General features: G+C 45.8%; 1 protein-coding gene across 3 annotated transcripts; it reads left to right on the top strand.

Annotated features, from left to right (window-relative positions):
• Positions 1 to 25,856, top strand: WNT11 (Wnt family member 11). 3 transcript variants are annotated; one of them, XM_033053136.2, is made up of 7 exons: positions 1 to 140; positions 3,123 to 3,347; positions 11,896 to 12,131; positions 12,706 to 12,819; positions 12,904 to 12,983; positions 14,450 to 14,742; positions 24,881 to 25,856. In XM_033053136.2, exons 2-7 carry the CDS (start codon positions 3,265 to 3,267, stop codon positions 25,053 to 25,055), a joined length of 981 nt encoding a protein of 326 aa, XP_032909027.1. In that variant the 5' UTR covers positions 1 to 140; positions 3,123 to 3,264; the 3' UTR covers positions 25,056 to 25,856. The 3 variants fall into 3 exon arrangements, with proteins under 3 accessions (XP_032909027.1, XP_032909025.1, XP_032909026.1); XM_033053134.2 differs by having other exon boundaries at positions 12,706 to 12,983; XM_033053135.1 differs by having other exon boundaries at positions 22 to 52; positions 12,706 to 12,983.
• The last annotated feature ends 367 nt before the right edge of the window (positions 25,857 to 26,223 follow it).

Here is a 26,223-nt window from a genome sequence, read left to right as displayed (position 1 = left end):
GGCCGGCCCGGCAGAGCGGCCCCGGTCCCCGCGCAGCCCGGCCCGGGCGGAGGTAAGCGGGGACCGCGGAGGGTGAGAGCCACGGCCGGGAGAGCTGGGAAGGGAACGGCGGCTCGGAGGAGCCCCTCGGAACGCAGAAGGTGCGGGGCTGCCCGGGAACAGGGTTTGCGAGGCGTGGAAAGAATGGCAAGGAGAGGGGATGCATCCCGGAGGATGCACGGGAGGAGGAAGGCACTGGGGGAGAGACGATCCTTAGGGACTGCGAAACAGAGCGAGAGATGCCAGGGAGAGAGCGGCTTGGAGACTGCGAGGGAGAGGGGAGACATGGAGCATTGCGAGGAAAAGGGAGATCCGGGAGGATGCAAGGGACAGGGAGAACCGAGGGAATGCAAGGGAGGCTTGGAGACTGCGAGGGAGAGGGGATACCCGGGGGAATGCGAGGAAGGAGGAGACTCGGAGGCTGAATTGAGAGAGCCGGCAAGGGGAAGTGTGAGCGCAGGAGAGACGGGAGGACCCAGGGGAGGGGGAGAAGGAGAAGGACCAGAGGGTGGAGAGCCCCGTGCCCGATGAGCTGCAGGGGCTGGAAGGGAGCCTGGAGAGCAATGTGCAGGGCAATGCAAGGAGCTGCAGAGGAGCGAGGAGTCCGGGAGGCTGCGGGGTAGTGGGGACACCCAGGGGCTGCGGGGCAGAAGGAAAATCCAGAAGGCAGCAAGGGAATGGTTGAGACCCGGCAGCTGGAATCAGCTCCACCACCCCCTATTCCTTCTCTCTGCTCCCACTCCTCCCTGCAGGTCACCTGGGGATGTGCTACCCCTAAACCTGGCTACTGTGCTCCTGCAGAGAGCTGCAGGCTGGCAGCAGTCAGGTGGATGTCTTTGTTCCCTGGATGGGAAAACTGGAAAAATATGAGCTGGATACTCTCAGGCTTATGAACAGTTAAAATTGCCTGTTCCCATGCCTGAGTCCAGAGTCTTGGAGGTGTCTGATGGAAGTGTTTTCTGTGTGCCAGAGTGGGGCTGGCTGCAAACAGCCTTGAGGTGAAGAGAAAAGAGACTCTGAGTTAAAAACAACTCCTGTTTTTAGGAGCCCACAGGCCACTTGCTGTTGGTTTGATCAGTGACCCAGAGCCACCAGAGCTGTAAACATCACATCTGCCCCGAAGTGTGTCCCTCCCACCCCCTTGCAAATTGCTCTTGCAAATGTAATCTGTGCTGGACTGTGTGGAAAAAGGCATTATTACCTCTCCAAGTGAAAGGGGTGCGATTGCATGCAAAGCTCACAGTTCTTCGGGTAATATGAGGGAATTAGATAATTTCTCTTCCTCTCCAGGGGTTGATAAAAACCCAAACGGTGGCTTTTTCAAGGCGGGGGGGAAGCAGAGAATGGTGTTAGCTGGTCAGGTTTAGTGAGAGCTTTTTAGACCATCTGAGACATTTTACACCCGATTCTTGCGTTGTCCAGCAGTTCACAGGAGTGAGATAAGGGGATCTGAAATATCTAAATAGACACTGAAAGGCATGGGCAGGATTAAGGGTTGAAGGTTTCCAGTGTGCTGGCAGAGCGGTGGGAAGAAAAGGGCTCCCAAAGATTAAAAGATAGAGAAATGCTCTGAAACAAGAAGCGTGTGTGCCTGGATGCTCGTGGGAGCACTGCCTTCAAGGGACGAATCAAACCCAAATCCAAGTGGGCATTAAAGAAAAACAATCCATGGCAATGAAATCCTGCCTCCCTTGTAGGCAGGCAGTTTTGTCTCGGACTTCAAGGGAGCCAGGAACTCGCCCCTAGAGGTTATTAAAATCCTTTGTAATAACAGCACTTCTCTAGTAACCCTTTACTCCAGGCACTGGGGTCGGGATAGCCAAAAAACAGCCTGAATAGAAAAATATGCTGCAGATGGCAGAGAAAACTCAGAAATATCCATTCCCCCAGCCCATTTGCTCCCCAAATAGGGATATTTAGGCAAAAAGCTGCAGCTGGGCAAATCCAGAGCTGGGGATAAGATAGGACACCCTTTTTCCAGGGTAAGAGGTTTCCCAAATGCTCTAGCCATTCCCAGTCCCTTCCCAAACCCCTTTGAGGGGGTGATGTGTGAAGATGCACAGTTACAGTCTGGGTATGCCAGTGTGCTCTGTGATGGGTTTTGAGACTCCAGAGAGGCAATGTGGTGGGCAGGTTTTTCTGTTTATTTTACTGTTGTCTTTCTCATGGGATGGGAAACCACTGCAAAGACCACAAAAAGCAGCCTGGAGCGGTGTCTGAAGTGAATAACTGAAGGGAAACCCATTTACTGCTATTAATACTGCTGCTAAAATAAGCAAGCCATGCCCTGGAGACAGAGAGGACCCCTCTAAGGATTTAAGTCCTGCACCTGGTTTGTTTATCTGTTTGGCCTGAAGAAGGAAAAAAGCAACAAAAAGAAAAGGGGTGTGGGGGTATCCTTGAGAGCTCTTTTTGTCTCCTCCAGACTGCTCCCTGGAGACAAAAATGGGATTTTATGTTTACAAAGCTAGCTCCAGGTGCCAAGGGCATGGAAGAAGTGAGAGGCAGAGTTAATGAGGTGAGAAGAAAAGCAAAAGGTAAAGAGCAAAACACATTTATTGTAACAGATCAGAGAGAAACATCTGCAGGGCAAGGGCACCTGCATTAAGTAGGGAAATGCAGTTTTTGTTATTTGTCTTCTCTGCAGAAAAAGAGAGAGGAAAAAGAAATCTGGAGAGAGGAAAGGGAGAGGTGAATAGCTGAAGATTTGGGCTAATCTAAAGATCTACCTTTTTTCTTCTTCTTCTTCCTGAGCAGTTGCACAAACTTTTTGGAGAGGGAAAGAAAAAAAAAATCCTACAAAAGTGAAGCAGCGAATGAAGTCTTGCCATATGCAGGGTTAAATGGAAACACACAATCAGACCATAACTCTGTGTAATTCAACCCATACGGTTTGTCTGTCTGTTGACTCGAAAGGTTGTATCAAGGCTTGGCAAGGGAGGGGACTGAGAAGGGATAATCCAAACCTTTTCATGATTCATAAACCACTCCTTTGCAATTTGGATAATAGATTTCTCTCTCGCAGCGACTCGCTGAACTTCAGAGTTAACTGCAGCTCGGGCTCTTTCTCTCTCTCCTTTCAGGTTCTTCATCTCCAAGAACGAGCAATACCCAAACTGAAGGAAAATACGTCGCACAAAATATTAAGAAAACTCCTTTTTTTTTTAAAAAAAAAATTCTTTGGAGAAGCTGATTTCCTCTGGCTAGCACGAGAAAGTGAAGAAAATGAAGCCAAGTCTGCGATTTTTCTTAGCTGGTTTTCTGTTGTTGATTCTGCAGACAGGGCTTTGCTATGGGATAAAATGGATGTAAGTACCTGGCTCTATCTCTGCATTTTTGATGTTTTTGTAGGAATTGCTGGTCTCTCACCTATTTGTACAACTGCTGCTTGAGGCATGCTGTAAAGCTGTTTAAAGAGCAGCAAGCACTGCAGTTCTCCAGGCATTGATTGATTTCAAGTGTGTGTACTAGGAGCTTGTGCTAACAATGTCTCCATCTTCTTTCTAAAATATGCATGATTTAGGCTCATTTGGGATTTTTTCTCCTCATTGATACCAAGGGAAAGGCACACACTTGAATGCTCACATGAGCCACTTCATGGAGTTTCTAGCATCAGCTCCTGCTTTGCTGGGAAACTCTCCCACCAGGACCACTGGTTGTGCCGGGCAGGAACTGAGAGCAGTAGGGATGGCAGCTGAGATAATGCTGCCCATCTCCAACCACAGGGGATGCTTGACAGATAACATGGGTTTTTCGTGGACCTTTTAACCTTTGGATTTTGTGAAGGGTGTTAAAAATGAGGAGGGGGGAGGAGGGTGAAGAAATAACAGGGACAGTCGTCCAGTCAGGATTGAGTTTCCTTGGGGGTGATGTCGCTGCAAAGTGAAAACATCACAATCTCATTTCTTTGCTCAAGCAAACAATCAGTTAGTTGCTTGCTGCAAAATAAACAAACAGGCCACTCCAACGCCAATCTGCTTTCATGCCCTTGACAAGTGATCTGTCTTTTCTACTTGGGTTTGGAGCTGGGCACAAAATAAATAAGGGAATATGGGTTTGCCTCAAACAAGCATCTTCAGTAGAAGAAAAGGCAGAATATGCCAGAAAGGCTCTGTAGTGCATTGAAGCTAGGATTTTTGGGTTAGGTGGTGAAACTTGGACAAGAGGTTGTTTTGTTGCTCCTTCTGCCGCAGACTTCATGCTATGTCTGATTCCCATTCTGCTGTTCCAGTCATTATCATTTGAAGCTCTACTCATGCCACCTTTTATAAAGGCTTAAATTTGGATACCTGCAGATTAAGGTATCCCCTTGGAGCCAGTGTTTTTACTCCCCATCATGCAGTGAGGGAAGAGAGGCTCTTCCAGATGGCAATTCATCTTCTCCAAACAGGGACATCCAACAGAACTGTGTAGCGATAGCCTCTGGCAATGCTGTGTACTGCAGGGAGCTGCTAGAGACCAAACATCTGCCTTTTATGTCCATAGAGAGAGCACAGTGAATCTCTCCATAGGGTGTTTAAATGCACATAGTCAGGTGGGAGGAATAGTCACCTACTTTAGGGTGTCTTTCAAGGTGGCATGCTTGCCTATGGCAGGAAGGTAGGAACTAAATGATTTTTAAAGTTCCTTCCAACCCAAACCATTCCATAATCTTTCCTTTGCTGTCTCCATACTCTAAGGACCATCCTGGAAGTAGAGGAGAGTAAGGATCTTGTTTGCTCTTCACTGCCTTGGCTTTATACCTTGCAGTAGTCAGCAGAGCTCAATTACATAACCCAGCTGGTTTTTCTGCCAGCTTCCTCCAGTGTTCAGGCTCAGCTCTGCTTATATCCAGCACCAGGAAAGGCAGGCATCTCTTTTCTACAGGGCATTTAGCAACATGTCCATGGGGCTCCTTTGCAAGGTTTATTTGCATGCAGCACAGAAATAAATCTGTTTTGTGGCACCCTGATTCAGCAGGGCTTTCACGTGTAGAACCATGACTGCCTGGAGGGACTTGCCCATGTGCTTGGCATTGGGGTCCCACTTAGGCAAGATGCTTAGTCATGAGTGAAGGGCTTGTGTTCCTCTGAAGGGCAGGGGTGAGATGAGCTCCAGAGGGAACCTGATAGAATGGTGACAAGCCATAGACATGAAAAAATGCTGGGAGGCAAGGCAAGGTCCCTAACAGCTTTGCTGTCAAAAGCCACTAAGTGGTTAAGCAGCAAGGGTTGCTTTCAGGGATGAGAGGGGGGAAAAGCAATTGGAGGTAGGACACCACAGTTGTTGCTCCTCTCCTTCCCAGCAGACTTATCCCCCCTATCAAAAAGTAAGTGGGAAAGATGAAAGCAGGAATCAAAGTGGTATTTGAAGCATGAATGGCATGCAGATGCTCCACCGAGGTCCCCTCACACCTGTTTAAAACCTGGCAGAGACCTGCACTCTGCAACTGGGATGCTGGCAGCTGGGATTTCACAAAATTATGTTCGTTTTTTCTTTAATTTGCTGTTTCTCTTCATTTCCCCACCCCTATTTTCCTGTGGAAGTACAGGCAAATTTTCCCCACTCCCCATCACTCTTTATCCTTGGGGTTCAGGGACCATCCTTAGAAATTGCATGGGTGAGTTCTTGACAAACAGAACTTACCAAATACTGAGTAATACCTCAGCTTATCCCAGTCCTGGACTGATATTCTGGGTGCCATACAATTGAAATCTGCTCCTTCCTTCTCTTGCTCATGAACAGAAAGTTGGGGAAAAGGAAGGAGGAAAGTGCTCTGTGGTGTTTTCAGCTGTGGGCTCTTCTCAGCGCTCTGCCCGCTGCAGCATTTTTGTAGGCATGGTGCCAGAGGCGAGCTTCAAAGAGGATTTGGGAGGGGAAGGGAGAGATAAGGAGGTGGGTTTCACCAGCCTGGAGATGAGGGAATGGCTGATATGAAAGGTGATAGGAAATTTAATTTTGATTCAGTGCTTGATGTAATTGCAGGGGGAGGGGAAGAAGAAAAACACAGTTTTCAGCCATTTAGGACTTATCAGTAACACAAATATGCCCTGAAAAAGCAGGGAGAAGGTAAAAAAAGGAATTATTTCTTTTATTTTACTTGACTTATTTTTACAAGTCCTGTGGCCCAGACCCCCATCTGTTGGAAGTTGGTGTTGGCCCCACCAAACATCCAGCATGGTGTGTGGACAGTCAGCATCTTGTACACATGCTCCTACTCTTGTATATGTTTCTCTTTCTGGAGAAATTTCATACCTTGTGCTCTTTCATCTGAGCTCCTACTCAGGTGTAAAGCCAGAGTATGGCTCCAGAATATGGTTCCAGATCTTCACTGGATCAGGATTGTTGAGGGGATGCAGCCTTCCTCACCAATGTGTATGAGACCCAGCATCTTGTTTTTGCAAACACTTTCCTATCCAAATGTGAGGAGGATACATCATTTTGTGGAGCTCAGTGTTGTTTTGTCACCGTGGCTGGGAAGGTGAGGCAGCCACTGGTTTCTATAAAACATGTCCTAGGGCCAATGCACCTAGCAATTCTATCACCTTCCCCATCTGCTTTTGCAATCCCTTTAGCTTTCCCAGGAGAGTTTGGGTTTGACCAAGCAGGTGCTGGAGTTCTGTTTGGATAGAACTGAAAAATAGATGAGCACTAGAGGGAGCTGCAGCCAGATGTGCATGGCCCAAAGCTCTGCAGATGTTGGGATGTCCAGGCACAGAGTATCTTCTGAGGCACTTCTGCCTCCACAGGGGTTGGCATCTCCTCTGTCCCTCTGTACTGAATGTCCCCTTCAATGTGGTTGGAAATAAGCCAAACACAGCAAGTTATCTGGGTTTGTGTTTTTTATGTTTATTTGGGTTTTTTTTTTGTTGTAGGTTTTTTTTTTTTGGTGTTTCGTGGGGATTTTTTGTTGTTGTTCTTTTGTTATTTTTGGGTTTTGTTTTCTGGGTTTTTTTTTTTGTTTGTTTGTTTTTGTTTTTTGGTGTTTTTTTTTTTTTTTTTGCAAAGCTTGCAGAATAGGCCCAGGACAGCAAGTGCTGGCATTAGGAATACCATCATTTTTTAGATGGAGCTTGGTCACTTTGGGTAGTCTCTGCCTGTCCCTATTGGGGTGACCCGTTCATGTCTCACGTGCTCTGGAGCAATCCCCAGCTGAGCCCCATTCCCAGCTACAGCTGAACAATTCCTATGGTTAAATTGCAGCCTTTCAGAAGCAAAAAGTAGCTTAACCACACCTTTTGGTGAACACAGGATGTCCCCCAGCCCACCAACCTTGAGCAGCCCTTCTGCAGCCAGCAAAAAGCAGGGGAGAAAATGGAAAGATTTTTGTGCCTCCTGGCAGCTCCTGCTTCTCTCCTGCAACCAGAGGGTGGGAGGGAGCTGGGACCTGGAGACAGGGCGCCTGTGAGGAGACTGTCTGCCTGGCAAGGGACTTAGATGAGCTGCTGTGAAAGAGCTGCAGGATGGGGATGGCAGGAGGGGAGCAGCTGGGCGTGAGGAAAGGGGGGTACCACGTCTTTGAAGTTTGCTCTTCGCTCCGTAGGCAGCTCAGGAAAAGTTGACAAAGCTCCATGGCCTTCCTCAGGGCTCACTGAGCCAACTCCCTGCTGGCATTGACTTCAGTCAAGCTTGGGCTTGAAGTCAACAGTCTTGTGCCCACTACTGCCAGCACTGAACTTGGCACCATATCTGAAAACAGCTCCTATTTTAAGCTCTTAGTTCAGAGTTGGTTTCCCCACACACACACTTCTCTCCCTCTCCCTCTTCTTTCTTTTTTATTTTTTTTAATCATATAAATCCTACTTCTCTGTTTGAAAAGCCCTTGCAGAACCAGGGGAAGCCTTTACCAGGGGATGTGGTGTCTTTTCCAGGACTTGTGGTCTCCAGACTGGAATTGATGCAGGGCAGGGTGGCAGGGGCATGGGCTGCCTCTGACTACCAGGAGCTTAGACAAGGTTATTGTAACACCCCTGCAAGCCTTTTCCAGATGAAAACCTGAGAAAATGAGGCTCCTGCAGATTAAAAGCCTTCAACGAGATCAAATACAAAAAGAACCCTCAATCTCTGCCTCTCTTTATTAACATTTACCACACACTTTGCTCTCCACATCCATGTAATTTTGTCCACGTCTTTTTGTGTCACCCACATCCCTGCAAGATTGAGGGGTTTAGGAATAGGCATTAAAAAGAATGCCTTTTCAGAAAGCCAAGCTGGTAATTTGAAGTTCACAGTTTCACCAGCAGTCCCTTTGTGAGAGTTTCTCAGATCACATCACCCAAGGGTGGTGGGGAGATGCCCCCAGAGAGAAGATTCTTCCACCCTTTGAGGGTGATTTAAAGGACACCAATGCTTTGCTGTTCAATTGAAGGAGTTTTTCTCCCTTTGGTTCGATCAGGAGCCATGTCCTGCTCACAGGGTACCTTGTAAACCAAATAATGTATGATTTTCATTGATGTCTGCTGGGATCTGAGGGTGCTTCTTCCTAACCTGCAGTTCCTATGAATAGTCCTCTCATGGGGCCCAGGCATGCAGGAATGGGCCCACATTTCTCAAAGGACCTAACATTGCACAGCATTCATGTTTTCAAATGAATTTAATAGCTGCCTGAGATAATTAAAAGAGCAAACGAATGTCATGATCCATCATGATGCATATTTACTCTGTAATTTTGTTCATGGTTTTCTGTCAGTGTCCAGAACTTCCACTGAATGACCTGCTGTGTTATATATAGATCAGGAGATGTTTGGTTTAGGCCCTGTTTATTTAAAGGGATGGATCAAATATGTATATTTTCAAAAACCCTGAAACAACCACCCCTTGGTTGCCTGGAGAATGAAGGATGGGGCAGGAGAATTAAGTGAGAAGAGCACAATGTTATCAGCAGGAAACAGTGAAAAACAGCATTTCCGGAGTGAAAGCAGATAAAATCCCTTTTTCAGATGAAGGGTCCCCTGATGCATCCCCTGATGTGCCAGAATTTTGGAAGCAGGGAGAGGGGTGGTGCATTTCCACAGGGAGGGTTTAGAGTGCCATGGAGTGGAGAAGATATTCCTAAATGTAGGACAGGGACTGGGCAAACCTAGGTTGTTTGATGCAATAGGCCTCTCACATTCCTGATCTGTGATTTATAAATGCACTTTTCAGTCTCAGCAAGTGTCTACAGTAAATGAGTTTTCCTTTCCATCTCCATTACCTTTCAATTTTTCCTCCCAACGCTTGGAGATGTTTCCAATTATAGGTTCTCATAAGCAAAGACATGAGTTCAAGCCTGGGAGATGCTCAGAAAATACCTTCCTGCATCTTGCAGTTTTATTCTTGGTAGGTTTCCTGGGAGGCTCATTCTATGAGAAACAGCCATTGCTGCCATTTACTGAGTTCTCACCAGCTGGGAGGTATTTTCCCTCTTCCATGAAGTAAATGCTTCTCTAATAAAACATTCTCATCGCATCACATCCCATTTTTTCACACTGAGGATGAGTTTCAGCCTGAATTCTGCTTCCATCCCTACCTCTAGATGGTTTATTTGTGCTGTCCATGACTTGTCTGTAATGGTGAGATAGAGGTACCTCAATGTAGCCTTCCAGGGCCTTCAAAGAGGCTGAAGACCTCTATAAAGGATCAGAAGATGTGGTGTAGGACCTAGGAGACCTATGCATCTTTCTGGAAGATGTCTGATTAGAAAACTGAGCTGCAACCTCATAGCACAGCCTCTCTCAGAGACTTGGAATGTTCCTGATTTGCCTGAAGCTCAGGCTGTGAAGTTCTCTCACTGCTCCTGCCACACCCTGCCTGCTTCCCATGCTGCTGGAACAGGCTGTGCTGGAGTATTTATCATTTATACTCAGTTACTGATGAGCTGCTTTGGCCTCTTGCCTGATCTGTGTTTCAGCTCATTCCTGGGAGTTGCTGATAGGCTTTCTGGGATAAGGTTTCACAGATTGCTGGTCAAGTGCTGGGGGCTGGACATACCTCATTCAGCTCTGTGCTTATGCCATTGAGATGTCTGTGTCCCTGCTCAGTGTCTGGGTTTCCTACAGAGAGCAGAAAATGATCACTTCTAAGTCATGATGGTGTCTCACTATAGGTCTCAAAAGCACCAAAGGCTAACTGCTTCCTAGATGTGGCTTTTTGCTTCCCATGAGCTAAAGAAGGATCCTGAAGGACTGCTGTGAGGTGACAGTCACAGTATTCAGAGCCTCACATCTCTACATTCAAGGACATGATCTCTCTGAGATACCTGAACACCCAGTGTATCACCAACAAGGTTTTTTCCCACCAGCTCAGGTTCACATCTAAGGCAGGATGAGTTGCTTTCTGGAGGGGCCCCTCTCCAAGCAGGGAGCATTGCATGAACACCAGTGTGTAGGGTCTGAGATGAACTGCAGGGCAGATTAAATCATAGAATCATTTAGGTTGGAAAAGACCTCTGTGATCATTGAGTCCAACCAATAACTTAGCACTGCCAAGTCCACCACTTTTTCCTTTCCCTTGAAATTCACTGGCAATGACTTCTGCTTGCAGTATGTTTAATGGACCCCTTAAATACGTGTATGAAGTATATATTTATATAGCTAGCAGAGTGGTGGTTTCCCTTCCAAGTTTGCCACTGATTATCTTGTGCCAGAAATGCCAAACTCCAGCCACCTGGGAATTTGTCAGTGCAGGCCTATTCATCCCCAGCAAGGATTTAATACCTCCAGTTTTGGTTAGGGCTCAATTTCAGCTCTGTTTCCATCTCATTTAACTTCTGAAGAACGTGGATGTTACAGTAATAAAGTGAAATGCACCCCAAAATATGTTTGTTAACAAGCCAAACTAACCAAGATGGCTTGGGATGAATCTGAAAGCCAACACATTTAACAAGGAGAGAAGGAAATACGTGTTAAAGTCATATTGCCAGGATCAGATGCCATCAGATTATTGATGCAGCCAGCTAGAAAGTTGTTTTATGGGAATGAATAGCTTTTATGACTCGCCTAAGAAAGCCATAAAGATACAAAGAGAGTTACACACCAGGCTTCTGCTGATCATTGTGGTGCTCAGGGAAGAAGAGTACAGCCCTGTAAAATGCATTGTCAGCATTTGTTCTTTTTTTAACCTGGAAAAGTTGGCATTTGGACAGCAGAAGAACCACCACTGTGGGATGTTGCTCTTTTCTGCCATGGTAACATATGTGCTGGTATTCATGGATCCCTCCTTGGATTTGACTGTGGTACTCTCTCTGCACATACTCCCACTGAGCTTTTGCACTATGGCTTTTGGAGACCATAGAAACAGACTTATCTCTGTGCAACAGTGATTGAATCAGTGGAGGCCCCTGGCATTAACTCTAAGTGAAAGCATATGTTTTGCAAATTTGGTGATTTCTCCCTAGGCCTCGCAGGGGATTTTCTCCATAATTAATTACATGACATTTAGCATAATCCTTTGAGAGTGTGAGAGACAGATGCTGAATGCAAAATACTGATAACACCAACGTTGCTTTCTTTCCCAAATGCCACAGTCTTGGAGGATCCAGATTTCTTTTATCATGGAACTGATGGGTCATTTTTCACTCTGTTGGGAGGTCTGTGCTCTTCATTCTCCAGCAAACAACCATCCCCAAAGGATTTACACATCCAGTTGAGTTGACATATGCCCCTGGAGCCTTGTGCAGACTCCCCTCAATAGTGGAGAGAATTGCACACTGCTAAAGGGTGTTTCTTCCCACCTCCCTTAAACAGCTACTTTATATGAGATAAATCACTCTTCATAGCTGCTCATCTTTCTCACCAGCTTTATCTAGGCACCTATTCACAGAAAGCTTTAATTAAGTCAGGTGAAAATAGGCAACTAGACTGTGCTCTAATGCTTTTTTGCATGTGCTTGTCTCCTCAGAGCTCTGTCCAAGACTCCTTTGGCTTTGGCCCTGAACCAAACCCAGCACTGCAAGCAGCTTGAAGGCCTGGTGGTTTCTCAGGTGCAGCTGTGCCGCAGCAACCTGGAGCTAATGCAGACCATTATCCAGGCAGCGAGGGAGGTGATAAAGACCTGCCGCAAAACCTTCTCAGACATGAGGTGGAACTGCTCCTCCATAGAGCTGGCTCCTAACTACCTGCTGGACTTAGAGAGAGGTAAACAGCACTGCTGGCTCAGCTGGGACTGGGGTCAGTAGTCAGCCTGTGTGTGTGTGTGTGCTGGAGATAGGAAGGGTCTTGCTCCTGGGAAGCCATGGAGGGACTGCAAAGCCTACTTGTCCTGTTCCCTGAGACCACATCCATCATTATGGTGCCATAATGGTGAATTATTCGTCATGCCCACAGGCTCTTGGGTCCAAGAACTGGTCTGCCACAACCCTTACAAAGCAGACCACCATTCTGGTCTGCTTGTCCCACTGGGAGTCATGGGATGAGCACAGGAGCAAAATGAGGTAGGAGAGTCTATGGAAGGGTTTAACCACAAGCTCCAAGAGCAAATCACACCACAGTGAACAAGATACCTAAATCCATTGAGTCCTTGCCCTGCTGGGATGTTGTCTGATGTTGAAGAGTTCACTTAGATGTGCTCTAAACTAGCACTGCCATGGGACATCTCAGCTGCAGTGAGTTGGTGTGTTGGCTGCTCTGTAGAACACAGACTGTGTGAGTCTCTTTTTGAGGAATGTTTATCTGGCCCAGGAGGCTGAGCTGCGGTTCTTGTCTCTTTCAGGCACAAGGGAGTCAGCATTTGTGTATGCCCTCTCTGCTGCTGCCATCAGCCACACCATTGCCAGAGCCTGCACCACCGGGGACCTCCCTGGCTGTTCCTGTGGTCCCATCCCAGGTGAGACACCTGGACCTGGGTATCGATGGGGAGGATGTGCAGACAACCTCAACTATGGTCTTATCATGGGGTCCAAATTTTCAGATGCTCCCATGAAGATGAAAAAATCAGGATCACAAGCCAATAAACTGATGCATCTGCACAACAGTGAAGTAGGGAGACAGGTAACAAATCCACAAGAGTTATTGTACTTGTACAATCATCTGTAGTGTTGGTCACTCGGTGAGGTTCAGTGTCTCCATCAGCCAGCAAAAGGAGCAAGTTTCTCCTGGATTGCTCTGAACTCCTTTGGCCTGCTGAAAATGGTGCCTGTAGAACTCACCCTGTGACTCAGGAGGTCCCAAATGCTGCTACCAGCCCTGTTTGACTGTGGGTGGGATGTCCATGGCCAACTGTTCACAGCCAGCGTTGGCTCTGGCGTGCCTGCCCCAGGAGGTGTGGTGGGGATGGGTCCCAGTGAGCTCTGCCAAGGGCATTGAGTGGGCAAAGTGCTGTGTAAATGTGGAGGATTATCATCTGCCAGATGCATCCAGCAGCAGTTGCCTCCAGCCATCCCTGCAGCCAGGAGGGAGGATTTTTTTCCTTTTTTAAACTGCTGTGCTAGTGATTGTTCTCATATCTGGCACAAGCTGCTTTTTACAGCTTGCATCCAGTGGAGGGATAATATTTACCATGTGCAGTGCCTGGTGTGCACTGATGTGCAAATCCCTCTAGCAGCCCTCCATGCAGCTGAAGAAATGCATGGGGGGGCTATAAAAGTGACCCCTGCATCCATCTCTGGGTCTCCAGTGGTTCCACAGACTGCTCCTACTGCACAGCTTGCTGCTTCCAGGACTGGCTGTGCAAACAAACTCAGAGCATGCTGAGCTCATTGGGAGCTTGCTGTGTAGCTACAGGCTGAGTCCACCTTTGCAGAGCACAACCATGCTGAACTTTCCCTCCCTGGCTCTTTTTTTCCCCCTACTATTCCCACACTATTCAGTTCGTTTGTGTGGGGTTTGGGTTTTGGTTTTTTTTAATCTTATTTTTGTAATGTCTTGAGTTTTTGTTTCAATTGCAAAGGGCAAATTTTTGTTTGGGGCATTGTGTTGCCATGGCTGGTGCATTCAGCCCTTCCTGGCAGCATCCTGCCACGTCCCACTGAAATGAGAACAGTGCAGAATCAAAGTAAAAGGCTATTTTGGCCCCATGACCAGCAGAAAGGCAGGGTGAGAGTGCACTGAATTCAACAAAGCCATGACATCTCTCTTACCAAAGCCCAAAGCTGCTGGGGGTTGAAATTGATGTTGATTATCTATTTATGGAATACTTTGATATTCATCTCCTTAGGAATTTGCAGGGCGGAAATACAGCCCAATATAGATATCTAATCAAAAGTCATAATACTCTTCTGTCTCCTGGCTGCAGAGGGGCCCTTGTGAAAGTAGTGCTGGGCTGACAGTGATCACCAAAGAGCTGTAGGATCTCATGCACTTGGCAAAGTAGCTACTCTAGGCTGCCTGTACAGAAATGAGAACAGCAGCACTTTTCTATAGCAGTTCTTGCTAAGGAAGTGCCTTCATTAGCAAGCTTGTGGGATGTTTGGTGGTAAGAAAAGAGCATTTCCTAACTCCTGCATTCCTTTTTGCAGGTCTTGAAAGCCTCTCTTGAAATGAAATGTAAGTGCCATGGAGTTTCTGGGTCATGCTCTATCAAGACCTGTTGGAAAGGCCTTCAAGAGCTGCGGGACATTGCATTGGACCTCAAAACCAAATATTTGTCTGCCACCAAGGTTGTCCACCGGCCCATGGGCACGCGCAAATACCTTGTGCCAAAGGATATTGATATCAGGCCAGTTAAAGAGACAGAGCTGATTTACCTGCAGAGCTCACCCGATTTCTGCATGAAGAATGAAAAAGTGGGGTCACATGGGACCCAGGACAGGTGAGGAATTCTGCAGTGGGTGCTCACTGAACTCTGATCCCAAAGAGGAAGGGCAAGAGGGGAACATGTATGAATAAGGGGCAGTCGAGGAGGTGACATTTACAGGCAGGTAAAGCACAACTCTAACATACAATATGGTTTACCACTGCCTAACCCTGTTAGTGATGGCTCTGGCCACGACAGGGCTTGCTGGCACATTTTCCATTGCACAATCAGGCACAAGACACATTTCAAAATTCCCTGGGCAGCTCACCTCCATGGGAATTTGTGAGGATCAAACAGCTGCTTTATGCTGTGTTGATTCTCAGCCATTTCTTGCAGTCACTGCTGATTAGAAGAGTTGTCACTAAGGCTCCCCTAAGTAGGCAAATGTTAACCCAGTTAGAACCAGCATTCCTAGATTGCCTCAAACCATCACCCCCCTGGCTAAACTGCAAAGATGATATTTAATTATTTTTCTTCTACTGCCTATTAGAGGTTCAGGTGTGTTTGTATTACTTATGACTTTGCAGAAGAATTTCTTTATTGCATTAATATTAGGGATTTAAGGTCATTCTGGTCAAGCCCAGCCCCCATTGGGCAGCATACTGTCCCTTTTCACAGGCAGCAGTCATGCCTTTCTCTTCCCACTGTCTGTTTAATTTCCTACAAGAGAAACTAATTCAACATTTCAACAATCCGAGCATCTCTAGGTGGGCAGACCCCTCTGATCTCTCTAGAGCTGACCCACCCACAGCCAAAAAAGTGTGTTTTCCCCAAATTTTCCTCATTTTTTTTAGGTGGATGCAATGGCTGGATTTCAACCTCTCTCTTCAGTTGCTATCTTGCTGGTTTACCTTCCTTTAGATAGTTCTCATAATTCTTCTTTGCTCTTTCTGTTATTTCATGGTGGAGGACCAGGCAATTGGCAAGGAGTATGTGCCTGGCCTTTTTAGGGATGCCCTCTTTTTAATGTAGTGGATGTAGTGGTATTTGGACCATTATGGTTCAATGGAGAGAAGATTTTGCTGAAGTGAAAGGATCCAAATGCAGACAAGATAAACAATAAATGCATGTGGGGATGTGGCAGCTGGGGACATGGGCTAGTGGTGGGCTCAGCAGTGCTGTGGGCTTGATGATTTTGGAGGGCTTCTGCAGCCTAAATGATTCTGTGATTCTGCAACAGCATTTAACTGCTGGAGCTGATCAGTGGATAAGACAGCTGAGCGAGGCAAGACTGTCTTTTTTGTCCCCTGATGTTTTATGACAGTTAATGTCCTGCATCCTCTGGCATCAATGATGCTCTACAGCAGCACTTATCTGACAGCTCTGTGGTGGGAACACCAGGCTGGCCTTTATCACCAGTTCAGGAGTGGAGCATTAATTACCAAGTGAATATGTGTATGAGTCACTGAGAATAGCAGGGAAAATCATGTACTGAAACTGGTGTCTGAAGGAAAATATTAGCTGAGTGGAAGTGAAGTTTTTGCGGATTTGCATGGATTTTGACATATTTGTGCTTTGAAAAAGACCTCTTTGTTGTGCCTTTCTGTTTTGCAAGGAAAAAGGTTGGTGAAGATTATTTGCAAATTAGTTTGATAGGAATTGCACCAAATGAACAGGTTGTGTCAAAACAAATTGGAATTCATTACAGATTTGCCAAGTAAAACATTTTCCATGAGCTGAAATCCTTTCAAGGGACAGGGAGGTGTGACTTCTTCATCTAATCTTATTTTACAGCAGATTTCAACTTTTTTATCCTGTCTAGGGATGAAAAATATGTCAAGGTCCTGAATGATCTCTTTTTTCCTTCTGAGGAAAGGAAAATGTGTATTGCAGGCGTCCGTTTATCTCGAGCTGGACGAGAGCCACGATTGTGAACCTGCCAGCCAAGGGTCCACAGGAAGTGAGATTGAGTGAGGATTTAGAACACCAAGATATTAAGGCAGGAGGGGATGACTTTCAAAAGGAAACTTGTCAAAAAATACTCCTCATGCTCAGATGTGCAAGATGGTGCTGGCCATGGGAGGGGAGGAGGGTGAGATTGTTCTGTGCTGAGCTTCAGGCATCACTCAGGCCAAGTTTTAGGGTCATGTGTAGTTGGGCTTGTTTTCATTACAGCCCATCTGCAGCCTCTTGAGAAGATGCCTGGTGTCTCAAAATTGGCATGTGTAATACAAGCCATAGCAACTCCTTTTCTGAAAAAATTACTAGAGGAAATAAATGTAAAATACACACACTGTGTTTGAAGATTGGTCCACGCTTCCTGGGGGGAGCAGGGAAAGGGAGGGGATCTTCCCTGGTCTCCTCCTCCCATGGATGCCTTTTTCTCTTTGCAATTTTTCTCTCATGGAAAAGGTGCCTAAATGCACTTTAAGTGTGGTGGCTCTGTTCCAGCCTGCCACAGGGCTGCAGAGATAATGCCTAATGACAGGGATAAGGTAGAAGGATCACAAAAGGAATGCTATTAGAGGGAGGGCATGGCAAAATGTAGTTCATGCTTACTTCAGGAAGATGTAAAAATGCTCACATGAGAATAGTTCAAACATGATTTTATTTAATGAGCCTTGCCCTGGAGGCATCTGAACATTTTATCTTCATGCAGCTCAAAATTTTCTGGAGGTAGATCCAGCTGTTTCCAAGTAGTCTAGTTTTTAAGTGATGGCAATGAAGTAAAAAATGTGGGGGTTTTTTTTGTTTTGTTTTGTTTTTTTTTTGGTTTTTTTGTTTTTTTTTTTTTTTTGTTTTGTGGTCCCTCATTTTGTCTACTCTGTCTTCTACCACCTTCCCATTTCCTTTCTGGCCTTTTTCTGGGTGCAGAGGTCAATCCTGGCTGGGCTGTTCCAGTGCAGTCCTCTGTGTCCACAGCTCAGGAGACTTTGGGCATCTTCAGTATTTTCCAGCCCTGCTTTCTGCCTCCCAAGGGATTCGGAGGGGGCAATATGCCATTAACACCCCCTCTTCCTGTTCCTGGATTAAATATTCATATTGATGCATTTTTGTGACAAAGAATGAGCAGTTCTGCAGCATATCCAGGGACAGAACTTTTCCTCCTCCCTCTCCCCAAGGTCTGGTTCTTGCTCTTAGTGCTCTGGATGGTTAAGTTGCAACACCTTGGATGTGTTGGATTTCGCTGTCTGCTGCAGGAAACAATCCTGCACTGCCAGGTGGGTGCAAGGGATAATCTAATTGGTGATCCCTCTAATGTGAGGGATCATATTATGTAGACTTACTGTGTTTTTCAGGCAGGAAAGGGAATTACTTTGTAGATGAACCATATGAAAATCCACTCAGAAAACGAGCCCCCGGTTACTCAGAGCTCTTTCCTGAAAGGATTTCAAAGCCTTCTTCAGAACAAGCCTGAAACATTTTCTAAGACACTTTGGATTTTCTTAGCTCTTTGAAATTTAGAAATAGTTTGGAACTCTGCATGCCTCCAAGAGCTCAGGGTATAGCCACATTTTAAAGTTAGGGAACTAAACTCAAACCTGAGGTTTGATGCCTCTTGGAAGTGCTGAAAAGCTGATTAAGGAGCTGATTTTTGCAACTGGTATCCAAATCTGCAAACAAGACTTACTGCCACGTTGACTCCAGCCAAACTCCGTGTGCTTTTATACTACCATCACACTTTCATAACCAATTAAAAGTGATCTGGAGAAAAGTCTAAAGAAGCTGATCTGTGAAACTGCAAGTAAAACTTTCAATACAACAAATCAGCCACTGGGAAAAACTGTAAATATTCCCCTTCTCAGAGATTTCTTGGACAAAAGCACTTTTTCATCTTTTAACAAAGTAGTTTGGTTGCTCCTGCCTGAGGAAATCATTACCAGCTTTGAGTAAATGAAAAATAATGGCAGATTGTAAAATTGAGATCTCTTTTGTGAGAAAATAAGCAAGAATATGAATCTTCTTTATAAGTAGGGTGCAATATATCATGTTTCAAAGGCTGCTTAAGTCTCCTCAATGAATCCAATGAAAGGGAAATTCTGCCATGCATGCAAAAGCATCCAGCCCCTGAAACCTTGCAGAGATAACAGAGCTGTTTATTACTGATCTTTCCCAGAGCAGTCTTGGAATCCAGCCAGCTGTGGGAAGGAGCTCAGTTAGGCTGCAGAAGTTGGGCTGCAACAGCGTGGTGCAGCTCAGCTGGGTTGGTCATCACCTCTCCTCAGCTGACTCCCTGTGCCAAGGAATGTCTGCTCCTTGCTCACATACCCTTCCTTTGCTGCTGTATCAAACACTGGTCACAAATGTCTTAGGCTGGTATGCTTTCTTGGACATGAACACACATGAAGTTGGGAAGCTCCTTCCAGTGGAGAGGGACTTTGGACAAGTGCCTGGAAGGACAGGATAAGGAGGAATGGATTCCCACTGCTAGAGAACAGGGCTAGATGGGACATTGGGAAGAAATTCTTCCCTGTGAGGGTGTTCACTGGAACAGGTTGCTTAGAGAAGTTGTGGCTGCCCCGTGCCTGGAAGTGTTCCAGGCCATACTGGGGCTTGGGACAAGCAGTGGGAAGTGTCCCTGCTGATGGCATGGGGGTTGGAACAGGCAGATCTGGATTACTTTGTCCTCCTGTGCCAAGCGCTCTGAGGCTGCACCTTGAGCTCTGTGTTAGTGTTGTTGCCCTTCCTCCAAGGCAGACACTGAGGTGCTGCAGAGTGTCCAGAAAAGGGCTGTTGGAGGGGTCTGGAACATAACTCATGAGGAGTGACTGACAGCACTGGCACTGCTGAGCCTGGAGAAGAGGAGGCTCAGGGGACACCTTATCACACTCCACACCTCCCTGAAAGCAGATCCTGCTCAGGCCATGGTTGGTCTCTTCTCCCAGCAAACCAGAGATAGGACAAAAGGAATTGGCTTCAAGTTGCACTGAGGGAGGTTCAGGGTCGAGATTAAAAAGATTTTCTTCAGTGATAGATTCATCAAGCATTGAAACAGGCTGCCCAGGGAAGCCACCAGCCCTGGAAATGTTTAAAAAATGAGTGAACATGGCACTTTGTGATATGGTTTAGTGGACTTGGTGGTATTGAGCCCAGGGCTGGACTTTATGACTTTGGAGGTTTTTCCTGATCTTAATGATTCCATTCTATAACGCTATGATCTCCAAGGTTCCCTTCCAACCCAAACCCCTCTGATTCTTTGTTTATGTAGGCAATGAAATTCTTCAGCAGAAACACTCATATGTAGCTGGGGAAGAGTAGTAGTTGTAGGTAGACAACAGCATTTAATATTTATTTTTTGTTACAGCTTCTTTTAGTTTCTGTTAGTGAGGGCACAGGATAAGATGAACAAGTTATAATGTGTTCAATGGTAGTCGGTTTTGGAACAGTTATCAGATGTGCTGCCCTTTTTTGGATGAGATCCCACAAATTCTGAATAAGAAATAGCAAATAATGCTTTTGTGAGTGTCCCAGAAGAACTGGAGGAAACCTGCTGTAGCTAAAGATGTCCTTGCACACAGCAGGGGGGCAGGTGGATTAGATGGCCTGTAAAGGTTCCTTCCAACCCAAATTATTCCGTGATTTTATGGAAGTCAGAAAAACATTAGCTTTCTGTTCCTCCCACCTTATTTAGGTGTTATTCCTTCTTTCCCAGGGCAACATTCTTGCAGCTGGTGCCCATTCAGTAATTAGGCCAGATGTGCTTTTTTTTGTTATCTTAGTTAATGTGTGGGGAAGATTCTTTCTACTTTGAGAGACCTGAATGTCATCATAAAGTTTCCTGAAGAGGTTTGTGAATAATGAACTTATTTGTGCAAAGAATAATTTCGCACAGTAAAATTGCAGTGGATAATGAATCTCGCTCTCTTCAACATATTTAATCCCTCTGCAACCAAATGTCATTTGAGTCAGAGAAAATTTGGTCTGGGAATGATTTATTGGTCTGGAAATGATTTTCCATGGACCTTGATCTTTTCAGGAGAAAGACTGGACTTACACCATCTAGGCTGTTACTGAAGATGTTTCTCTACTCTGCTCTTAAAAGCAGTTTCTCTAAACAACCTCTTCCAGGGTTTTATTATCCTCAGCGTTAGGGTTTTCTGAATCAAAATTTAAACTAAACATAACCTAAAATAAAACTAATAATTTCTTGTCCTCTTTCCTTGGCATATAAAGAACATTTTATCTCTCTCCTTGTAGCAATAATCTTTATAGAGGGGAAGACACCTCTTTTAACACACTTCTCTAAATCAGTTTCTTCATTGTTTTCTTCTTTCTGAACCACTTCTCTGGCTCCCCCGGGAACATTCCTACATTTAGCTCAAAGTATGTTGATACTTTGCCCTTTAATTCACTGTCACAAAATGTCCTCAACTCCTTCTTCCCTAGCATTATCCCCGAATTTTTAAGCTCACTCTCAACTCCTCATTAGTGAAAATACAGGCTAGTTCCAGGGTCTCTTTTGACATCTCCTCACTGACATAATGCTGTTGATAACTCTTTCTTGTACAGTTGTTTAGTGTCAGTCTCCAGTCATTCCTTGTGGATGAGAATTCAAGTTAAAAGTAGATAAGATTCTGCCCTCAAAATCTTACATGAAGCTGTGACCTTGGTGTATTTTTAGGAATGCCCATTGTGTTACATATCTCCTGAGGGAATTGAATTATTTTTCTCTTTCTTTCTTTGATATACTGCTGCAGTACCTGACATTACTTGAGCAAGAAGCACCGAAGAAATAAATAGGAATTTGTTTTAGAAGAGAAAAAAAAATTACACAGCAGTACTGTGTTCTGGGATTTGGGACTGCTGGAGTTCATGAAGGCAGATGGTTTCCCTGTGGTCAGAAAGGGCTGAGGGAATCACACAGCCAAGGGGATGAGATGTCAAGGAAGGAACATCCCTTCTATCATCCCTAATGCAACAGGCCAGGTGCTGGCTGTGTATGAGAAAAAGGACTGCAGAAAAATGCTCAGATTTATGTTTTACTCCTGTAACAGCATCTCCCTCGTCCATTGGGAGATGCACTAGCTCAGGAAGGCAGTTTCTGTGTCCCAGAATGACTTTTCATGTCCTCACTGTAAAGTCCTTATCAATAGGACTGATGGAGTGAGGTTCCAGTGGGTATCTCATCCCTGTCATCATATGCCATAATCCTGGGTGACAGTACAGAGCTGGCCTCAGCTTGGATCCCAGGTGCTGTGCAGCCAAAAAGATGTGTCCTTCCATCTGCTGGTGGGACAGAGTAAACAGGGATTCACAACAACGCTGTGGGACATTGCTGAGTTAGACTGCATCAATCCTAGAGGTCTTTTCCAACCAAAATAATTCTATGATCTCCCCCTAGCTTTTCAAATTAAAATCCCTACTCTCCATCTGGGGGAAGACTCTTAGAACTTCTGGGGTGTCCTTCATGACCTCTGCTGAGGAGTCACCCCCATGATGAGGCTGGTTTGGGTTATTGGGATTTTGCTTCTGCAAATGAGGGCTGGAAAGGGGACATTTTGGACAGGCATATTGAGGGGATTCTTCCAGCCTACACTGCTGACCTTCTCCCTTCTCAAAGAAGAAAAAAGCCCTGTGACAATGTGAAAGCCTGTTCTTGAGCCAGAACTTTGGCTGGGGCTGTGACTGAAGCCTGATTTCTCAGCAGTGTTCCAAGTGCTTCCAGAGGTCACAGGGCTGTGTTAGGATGCAGTCGCTGCCTCCGTGTGTTCTCTCCAAGGCTCAGGAGGAGGGCATTTCTCTGACTTGCTGCAATTGCACTGGACCAGGCCCAAAACAAATGAGATTGAACTTAACCCACCAGTGGGGAGCCTGGTGAGATCACAGCTGTGGGCTCTGAAAGCTGAGGCTCAGGGCTGCTTCTGTGGGTAAACTCTGCTCTTTGGAGTTCTTTGTTTTCCCCCACTGGCTGAGAAACTACTTGTTCTTGTTTAATGAAAAATGAGCCTAATTCATATCCAGGCCTGTGCTTTAAAACAGAAAACAAAATCTCTGCTCAGTGGCATTGTCAGGACAGTTTTCTAGAAGCCCACATGAGTTTATGATGGGTCAAAACTTTCTTTTGGCTCCTCAGCCCACCCATTTGGAATGTCCTCATTTCCTGGTACCAAACTGAGGGAAGCTTGAGGATTTATTTAATAAGATTTTTCTTTCTTCCTTTATTTGTTTCAGGCCGTGGGCAATGGGGAAAGTATATGGGAAGGCATATCCACTACTAGATTAACTTTTTTTTTTTTCTGCAAACCACAGGAGTGGATTGAGGGAAAGAGAGAATCCCAGGTCTCAGTACAGCAGGTAGAAGAGTTTTGCTTTCTGTTTGAATGGGGTAAATGTCACTGTTGTGTGCTTTGTATGTTTGGGGAGTGAATGTCCTCAGTGGTGAGCTGGACCCATATTCCTTTCCTCGCCCGTTTTAGTGAGCTCCCAGCATGAAGTGACAGGGATGCACTGCACATCCCACATTTCTGCAGATTCCCCATCTTCCCTAGGTGAACCTCCAGGAAACGACATTTCCATCCCCTAGCAAAGCTGAGGAAGGTTGACAAATACCCTCCCCTCCTCTAATGTCAACACACCTATATTTGAACCTTTGCTCTGAATACTTAATGCATTTATAAATACATTTATGAGCAGTCATCTGGAGGTTTCTTGGGGAGGGGCCCCAGCTCACAGGGGCACTAAGAAGGCTTTTGGTTCAGTGCTAGGCAAACACATTCATGGTGGCTGCACACTTCAGCTTCAGTAGAGGCTTTCAAAGGTTTGCAAATATTTACACACACCCCTGAATGAGAGTGAGCTGGGGGGGCCTTTAAACGTTGAACCTGGAGAGGAATGTGAATCAGAATGACAAACAGGAGGCAGAAAAAGAAGAGCAAGAGCAAATTCTCAACCCTTCACTGATCCCATAACTTCTGAAGCATTACCTCATGAGCAACTCCTATAATTCTCATGGATTTGTTTTCATATATTAACAGATACTTAGCTCAAGGGTCCAACTTATGCTTCTCTCTCCTCTTCCTGCCCCAAAGCAGCCTTGGAGTGCTTCTGCCCAAAATAGCCACACAGAATAAGATTTAGGAGAGATGGCAGCAATTACCCCACTCAATAAAACACCTTTCTTACAATAGTTTCAAATCCATCAAGTTCTCAGCCCCATGGTGTTGGGTACATATCAAAAAAGTGACCAAATTGCAACACTTCCATCCTGGGCTGTCTTTACAGTCTGGTCTGTGGAGAAATGGTGTCTCTAGGACATGGTTCATCGCATTCAAAATTCACTGCCTGGTGCACTTTCCTGTCCAGTGAATACTGCAGTACTTTAGGAAATGGGTTAGGTGTTTTTTGAGGACAGATGTGAAATGGTAATCAATGGATCGATGAAAGAGGTTCCTCAGTTCAGGAGCTGCTTGTGAAAACCTCAATCCATTCACAGGCAAGCAGACAAAATGAGGGAGCCCAATCCAATAGCTGAGTTATCCCAACGAGTCTGGCTTTAATTAAAGGCAGAAGGAAAACAAGCAGTGAAAGTCTGTGTGATATTTGGTGGCTTGTGATCCCACCCTGTGCTCCTGCCACACTGCCTGTTCCTGGGTCGGGACTCAGGGTGTTCTGGGGCCAAACACCCAGCTGCTCATGCTGTGCTGGGAGAAAATCAAAGGGAAAAAGGAGCCCAGCCCAGCCCTGCTAGTACTGACTGTGATTTCTCTGATGGGATCAGTGCTGCTCCATGGCTGTAACAGCCTGCCAGGATTCCTCCCAGCCTGGGATCCTTGGCATGGAGCCTGCTCAAATACCATCTGGCTGTAGGGCTCCTCCTTCACCCTTTTCAGGTTAGGCAGTGGTGGACAAATACCAGTGTTTGTTCTTTAAGGTGTCATCTTCTTCCAGCTGCTTTCAGATGGTTTTGAGCCTGCCTGGGAACACAGATTGCTGGGAATGATTAGCTCTTGTTGGGGATGTATCCCAATAGCTTTGCTTGTCTGCTTGTGTGGGAGCTTGGATGCTACCAGGCTCAAACTGAGAGTCAGAACAGGAGTTTAATGTTATTTTGGGTGTCGTGGCAGGTGGTGAGAGGCAGCCCAGGGCTTCCCCTGCCACCCTTGCAGGTGTTGGGAGCTGTTGGCTGGGTGCTCGCTGTGCTGGATCCACCCACACAGCTTGGGAAAAGCCCCTCAGGAATTTGCCCTCGCTCACAGCATTTTCCTTCTTCCAGACAATGCAACAAGACTTCCAATGGGAGTGACAGCTGCGACCTGATGTGCTGTGGCAGAGGCTACAACCCCTACATGGACAAAGTGGTGGAGCGTTGCCACTGCAAATATCACTGGTGCTGCTACGTGACCTGCAAAAAGTGCGAGAGGACTGTCGAGAGATACGTGTGCAAGTGAGAGCCCTCCTCTGCCCACCTGGGAGCTGGGACAGCAGCAGCACCCCAGCACTGCTCAGAGAAAACATTTCCTTCACTAGACATCATTTATCTTGTAGAGACACAGACTTGAGGAGAGATGGTAGGAGGAAAAGCAATGATCACACCAGTAAAAATAAGAACGTAAAAACACCTCCCAAAAAGCAACAAACCCACAAATCCTTCCCCCCACCAATAAAATGCTCTCTGAGAAGACAAAACCTCATTTGGGATGGTATCTTCTTCCACAGTATTTTCTATGGTTGCCAATGATGTCCAGCCATCAAGTGCCTTAGTATCCTGAATATAGAAATAAATATAGAAACTTTCCCTGGGGGAAAAAAACCAACATTTGTTTGACAGTAACTAAGGCTCACACCTGCCTATGTCTTCTAGCACAGATACTGAATCTCCATTTGGACCATCCCAGAAGGGAAAATGCTACAACTTTTCAGCAATAACTGCCTTTGTTGCCAAAGACTTAATTTTCAGCAGGGAATCATCCACTTGGAGTGATAAAAGTGGGAAGATTTCAAGTCAATCCCCACGAATGAACAACTTACTTTAATCTTTCTTTTACACAGGTCTGTGACTTTGAGCTCATTGCTGAAGGAAAATATGTCCTTGATTTGTCCAGGCTGGAAAAAAATTCAGCCATGAAAAAAATCCCCTGGAATCCTGGAGGCAGTGAGAGTAGGGTAGGCTGAGAAGGACTTTATGGGGTCCACAAGACAGTAGTGGAGCCATTAGGATAAAATGACAAAATGAAGTCCAAGTCCAGTGGAGAGTAAAGGAAAAAAGCAAGCTCCTGCCCTCTATCTCTTTGCCCTTTGGGTGTGATACCCTTGGTCACTGACATTCTTCCACTTTGACCCATCGAGTCCTTGGGGAAATGTGCCACTGGCTTTTTCCCCTACAAAGCTATTGGTCCAGCCTCAGGAAACTGCAGAGACTGGGGCAGTCCTGGCTGTAGAGAAGCCAGCAGCTGTTCACAGCAGGAAGGAATGGGAATGTGTCAGTCCTTCACATGGCCCTGACACAGCAGAGAACCACTATCTGTGGCTGTACATATTTTCTTTTGTATGCAGATATACAGAAATATTTATATCTTGTGCTTTCATCTACTTTACTTCCTACATAAATATATCCTT

Source organism: Catharus ustulatus, chromosome 2 (genome assembly GCF_009819885.2).
Source record: "Catharus ustulatus isolate bCatUst1 chromosome 2, bCatUst1.pri.v2, whole genome shotgun sequence".
Lineage (NCBI taxonomy): Eukaryota > Metazoa > Chordata > Aves > Passeriformes > Turdidae > Catharus > Catharus ustulatus.
This window is presented reverse-complemented; position numbering and strand designations above follow the sequence as displayed.